The sequence below is a fragment of the Neomonachus schauinslandi genome, chromosome 8 (assembly GCF_002201575.2).
Source record: "Neomonachus schauinslandi chromosome 8, ASM220157v2, whole genome shotgun sequence".
Taxonomy (NCBI): Eukaryota; Metazoa; Chordata; class Mammalia; order Carnivora; family Phocidae; genus Neomonachus; species Neomonachus schauinslandi.
Genome location: NC_058410.1, coordinates 59561037 through 59567036, shown reverse-complemented (window position 1 = coordinate 59567036; position 6000 = coordinate 59561037). Strand labels below are relative to the sequence as shown.

Here is a 6000-nt window from a genome sequence, read left to right as displayed (position 1 = left end):
GAAATTACTTTCCAAGGATAGAATTTCATTCCACTAGACTGTATATTATTATATGGACATGGGATTCTAACAACATCTTAGTTTGAAAAAAGTACTTTTTGCAATGGAAACTGTATGGACATAGAGACACTTCCTTTATCACAAGTGAAAACCTACCTGTAGGGGTTGAAAATGTTCTGTGTTTGCCTCAGACCTGTCTTGGAAAGCATAAGGATGAGGAATTGTACTGTGTGGTCTGTCCATGTTACAACACGAATTAGACTGTACTTCTCTCCTTGTGTAAATAAATATATCAGAAAGAGAATGGAAGCGTGGTCTTGAAGTAGAGGTCGTGAAAAGAAGAGAAGAGTAAGGGGGAATAAATGGGAAGGAAGCAGGAGAGAGAATTGAATCAGCTTGTCTTGAAGTGGCACACTCAATATTTTATTTCCACCAGTTACAGTATCTACATTTTCTAAGATCAGGATATACTGTTGTCTTTATCATCATTGGGCTCTGCAATATAATTTTACACCATATATTATTAACATTTTTGACTGTAAGAAATTCTTGAAACTACATGCGATCCAAGTATAAATTTTGCTAACAACCCACATTATGTGCCTCCATACAGATTTCTCTTATGTGTTTTATACTGCAGGGTTAGAAATCTGTTACAACAAATCCTAACACTGTCACACCTCAGTGTAGTTTCCCTTAGAAAAAAACAAACCAACATTCCTGTAAACATTACACTGTGAGATGCAAAATTTGATGGGTAATTCCTAAATCTCATCTCAATATACACAAAGGTTCTCCTACATTCGTGTTCATTTCACATACCAAGAAACCCATGAAGACAACACTAAAAAAGGCAACACTTGTGAAAAGGCCACCTCAGCTAGCTTTGTGTCGCTGGAGCCAATCCTGCGGCCGCTGTCGATTTTCTGGGTGTCCTGAGGTCAGAAGTTGATTCCACCAAGGCAGACATCAAGTAATTCGACTTTGTCTAGATGAATGAACAGCCAGACTGCTTAACCACTTCTCTCAAACGGACTGTTCGGGTCAGGTTACTTCACTTTCAGGTCAGTCAAGGCCTCAGAGACCTCCTCGTTGACCTGTGCGGAAATGCTCGCCGGTGTGACATTGAGATGAATGTCATACTGCTGGTCCAGGCCAAGGTAGCAGTCGCTCATGAGATACAGTGTGTAGATATACCTAAAACATAAAAACAGAACAAAACATAAAACCACAGACATCTTTAATTCTTTCAGAACTCTGGTGGTGAGATTCTGCTTACCTTCCAGGTAGTTCAGGGGTATAAAAAGAAATGGAAATAACGTGATGATTTCGAACATATCCTACTCTTTTCAAAGCGATAAGTTCTCTCTTATCCACTTCTCCTAATATCAAAAACCATCCTTCATCTTTTAATTTGGGAAATCGGGGAGTAACTGCGTGGCTGTCTTGCTTTCCCTGTAAACCAGGAAAAAAAAAAGATAAACCATTAATAATGTCTAGACTTTCTATGCTCCTTGGTTGTGGTTAAAAGGCTAAGCTGTTTTCCTTGAAGGCCATAAATCTATATGGTTCAGTTTATCTATCTGGGATGTTTTAAATTTTCTGGTTTGGTGTCTTTGATATGCTATCACCTACCATTTTTCAGGACTCTCGAAGCACATTATAGATACTACTTTGTGCCTATAACCACCAGAATATTTGGCTCAGTTAGAACAGAAAGCCCTGAATCTTAATATCAAATTAGTAAATTCTCACATCATTCTTATAAGTGATATTAATACCCCATTTGCAGATGAACGAATTGAGATACAATCATGTTAACCAAATCTTCCAAAGCCTTATTCACAAGAAACTGATACCTAGGGAAAAAAAGACAATCAAGACTAGACCGTGGAACTCAAGATAAAAAGTACTATATAATATAAATACCTTCCCTTGACCCAAGAATAAAACTCACATAAAAAAGCATATATTCTAATATGGCAATATTAAAAAATCCTTTCTTTGAGGAATGGGAAATTGTAAGCCAAGCAATATATAAAATACATTAATCACCACAATCCAAGAACCTACATCACCATAATGGCAGCACTTGAAGTCTTTACTTTAGACGGATTTTATGAAATCCGAGATTATTTTAGTGATTCTTTAAGACAATGACATTATGGAATAAAATTTACTAATAATGACCTGCTCTCAATCAGACATCATTAAATATTCTAGAGGGAGATGCTATACTTAAGACATTTTAAAAGAGAAGTCTGAGAGCAATGCATTTTTACGCATTTAGAAAGAAATTGAGAGTTTTTCTAGTATGATTAAATCTAATTTTAAGTAGTAATAGTAAGGTAGAAAAATCTTAGTTTTTTCCCCATGATTTTACCTGTATGATTATTACTATTTTTTTTGTAAGCTGGGATAAATTAGATCATATAAAAATGCTCACATTAAAGCCTCTGAAATATCAGAGGCCAATCAGTTCATACTTACACTAACTGATTTTTAGAATTAGAAATTAAATGAGATGGGACCCGAAGGCACAGGGCTAAAAAGATGTAACGACAGAAAGCTCCTGACCTTCTGTGTTTGAAACAGAGTGGGCAGTACTCATGAACCACAACCTCATTCCTGAGGGCTGATTTTATTTTATTTTATTTATTTTTTAAATTTAAATTCAATTAGCAAACACAGAGTAGTGTATCATTAGTTTTTGGTGTAGGGTTCAATGATTCATTAGTTGTGTATAATACCCAGTGCTCCTCACATCACGTGCCCTCCTTAATCTGAGGGCTTATTTTAGACATGGGAGTGCCACTGACAGCATGGGCCAAAACAGAAGGGGGCGGAATCGGAGGGGGAGACGAACCATGAGAGACGATGGACTCTGAGAAACAAACAGGGTTCTAGAGGGGAAGGGGGTGGGGGATGGGTTAGCCTGGTGATGGGTATTAAAGAGGACACGTACTGAATGGAGCACTGGGTGTTATACACAAACAATGAATCATGGAACACTACATCAAAAACTAATGATGTAATGTATGGTGATTAACATAATAAAATTTTTAAAAAAGTGTTAAAAAAAAAAGACAAATTCTTTATTTCAATTATTATGGTACTAAAAACCAATCTGCCCACATGCGCTATACTAATATTCTTAGAGGGACAAATGTTTAAGTTTCTGTGTCACAGGTAACAGCAAAGACAAGAGTAGTTTAAAATGAACATGTGGCCTCTATGAACACTGACAGAAGCGCTCTCGTGTGCGTTCCAGCGAAGGAAGCGGGAAGATGTGGCAACCGAGGCACAGGAAAGCTTTAGTGTCTTACTCAAACTCACGGAGCTGAGGGGGAAAGCTTTGCCCTCCTGTGCACCTAGCTACATGTGGTTTCTATGTCTCAAAGTGCCCCTAGGCAGTGCTTCTCTAACCTTAATGACCTTAAAAATCATTTGGGATGCTGGGTACAAGTACAGATCTTGAGATTTCTCCCTCTGAGATTCTGATACAGCCAGTCTGATAAGTAGGGCCAGAGAATCTGTACTCCAAATTCCAGGAAATTCTGCAGGGCTGAGTAGACAGACCATATGAGAACAGTACTCCAGGCAAGATATTATTATGTAAGGTGCATATTCTGGGGCTGAAAAATGGCACATGAGGAGAACTGACTGGTTCCAGAAGACTGACTCTCACCGCTTAAGGCCAGTTGAGAAAGCAGGATTCGTGAATGACACGGACACATTAGTAATATAAAAGATATGTGTGGTGGCGCATGCCGGGATCTGGTGTGAAGCATTTGAGAATGGAAACCAAACACTATACCTTGTGGAACCCAAAGTGGACTCTCTGCAAGCTGACTTGAAGCACATACTCTTGATCAGCGTGCAATTTGATCCACCTGTTGTCATTTCGTTTGTCTGAAGTCAGAGTTGTGATAGAGAGTTCACCATGTCCCTCCTCTGAGTCATCCCACCAGCCTTTAACACTTAAGCCAACATCTATCACTGGCAAGCGGGTTAAGAAATTCCATGCCTGAATAAAAAACAGAAGAAAAGATAGTAAGGAAGGGTTAATGTGAAATGCAGTGATTAAGAAACTGTACTTTGAAAAAAAAATCCACCTCTTTGTTTTGAGATTCATTCTAGATTCAGTGCAGTTATAAGAAATAATACAGAGAGATCCTGTGCACCATTTCTCCGGTTTCCCCAATGGCAGCATTTTTCAAAACTAATGTACAATATTAATACAGGATATCGACATTGACACAATGCACAGTTCTTATTCAGATTTCCCAGGATTTTTTTGTACTCATTTGTTTGTGGGTAAAAATAGTGCTTTTAATTTTTGTAGTTTACAAAAATTTAAATCCTTTTATTTATTTATTATTTTTTTTAAAGATTTTATTTATTTATTTGAGAGAGAGAATGAGATAGAGCATGAGAGGGGGGAGGGTCAGAGGGAGAAGCAGACTCCCTGCCGAGCAGGGAGCCCGATGTGGGACTCGATCCCGGGACTCCAGGATCACGACCTGAGCCGAAGGCAGTTGCTTAACCAACTGAGCCACCCAGGCGCCCAATTTAAATCCTTTTAAAAGCAACTAAACTATTAGTCATTTGCTAAACTTGTCACATGACTCCTTCACTATAAATCCCACCTAGATATTGAGTGGCTATTGACTATACTAAACAATAAGTTTAAAAAAAATGTTTGTTTTTGAGCTGGTTTGCTTTAGAGAAGCATCTGGTCTAACATGTATGTGATTTCTAAGGCAGAGAGCATTACTGGGGGATATAAAGACAACTTGAAAAAAAAAAAACATTGTGATGCAATTGTTGATGTCACTGAGCATCATTCATTGACTATTTACTGTACAAAATGATTTTTTTGTCCATATTCCAAATTTATTCTGAAAGGAAAACATTTCTATATGTTTATATATCACAAGGAAGCCTGTAAGTCTAGGGTCCTTCTAGAAATAAATATGTATTTTGGGCATTATATTGAGAATAGCAATTAAAATGATGCATATTAAGGGGATAGAAAATATTTTACCAATTTTATTCTTGCTCTTTAAATTGAAAGACATTTTGAGAAATCAGTATACATATAGCAAGTGCTCACCTTTATCAAATGAATGAACAAATGAATTTCTAAGTCTACAGAAAGGATGTAACAAAATAAACTTAATGTTATCACATAACATTGTCACCTTTTCCTAACATTTATAATTATTTAGAATATCACTATCAGTCAAGAAAACTTCTCAATAAATTGGTTTTATCAGTCATCACCTTCTAAGTTAGTTTTTAGAAGTGCATGAATACTTTAATTTTGTATTTTCTTTTCTTTCTTAACTACATACCATAGATTTCCTTATAGGCTTTGATGTTCTGATTGCTAAGACTTTACTGCTGCCTAGTATACCTAATTGAAATGAAGTAGCCCTGATGAATCAAACTACCCCTTAGGAATTAAAAAAAATGTGAATCTAATGCAAATTTTCAATCCACCTACAATCCTATAACTTGTCTTGTGAATCTGAAATTATGTCTGGAATAGATCTTGAAATAGTCAAGCTATTGGTCTACAGAATGGTCTACACTGTGCTTCAAGGTAACAGCCTATCCCCTGTTAGAACCAATAGTCACTGAGGATAGACGCTATACCACTTGATGTTCTAAGCCTGGCCAGAGTAGAAAAGTGATCAAGGGGATACTTAAACACACAATTTCTGTAAAGCATTTAACTTTGTGAGACAACACAAGTAACATTTACTGCACAAAGCAAGATTTCATGTTTCTTTACTTGTACTATTAAATTAGTTACCAAGAGATGTTTTCAGTTATTAGCAACTCGTTGGGATTTTACTTTACAAGGCTCCCAGAAGTCAGATCTGGTTTTTATATATATGTGATCTTTTTTGTAGCACTTGATATTATTATTTTTCATCCTTGTTGTGTATACATATATTTGTTCGGTGTATGTATACATACACACACACATAT

General features: G+C 36.7%; 1 protein-coding gene across 1 annotated transcript in view; it reads right to left on the bottom strand.

Moving 5' to 3' along the window:
• Positions 1–401: 401 nt before the first annotated feature.
• Positions 402–6000, bottom strand: part of ASCC3 (activating signal cointegrator 1 complex subunit 3) — a 358425-nt gene continuing 352826 nt past the window's right edge. The window contains exons 40-42 of the mRNA XM_021693642.2: positions 3818–4027; positions 1280–1455; positions 402–1197 (exon numbers count right to left, since the gene is read on the bottom strand). Of these exons, the coding sequence (XP_021549317.1) occupies positions 1050–1197; positions 1280–1455; positions 3818–4027 (534 nt within the window). The 3' untranslated portion in view covers positions 402–1049. The remainder of the gene's footprint in view (positions 1198–1279; positions 1456–3817; positions 4028–6000) is intronic.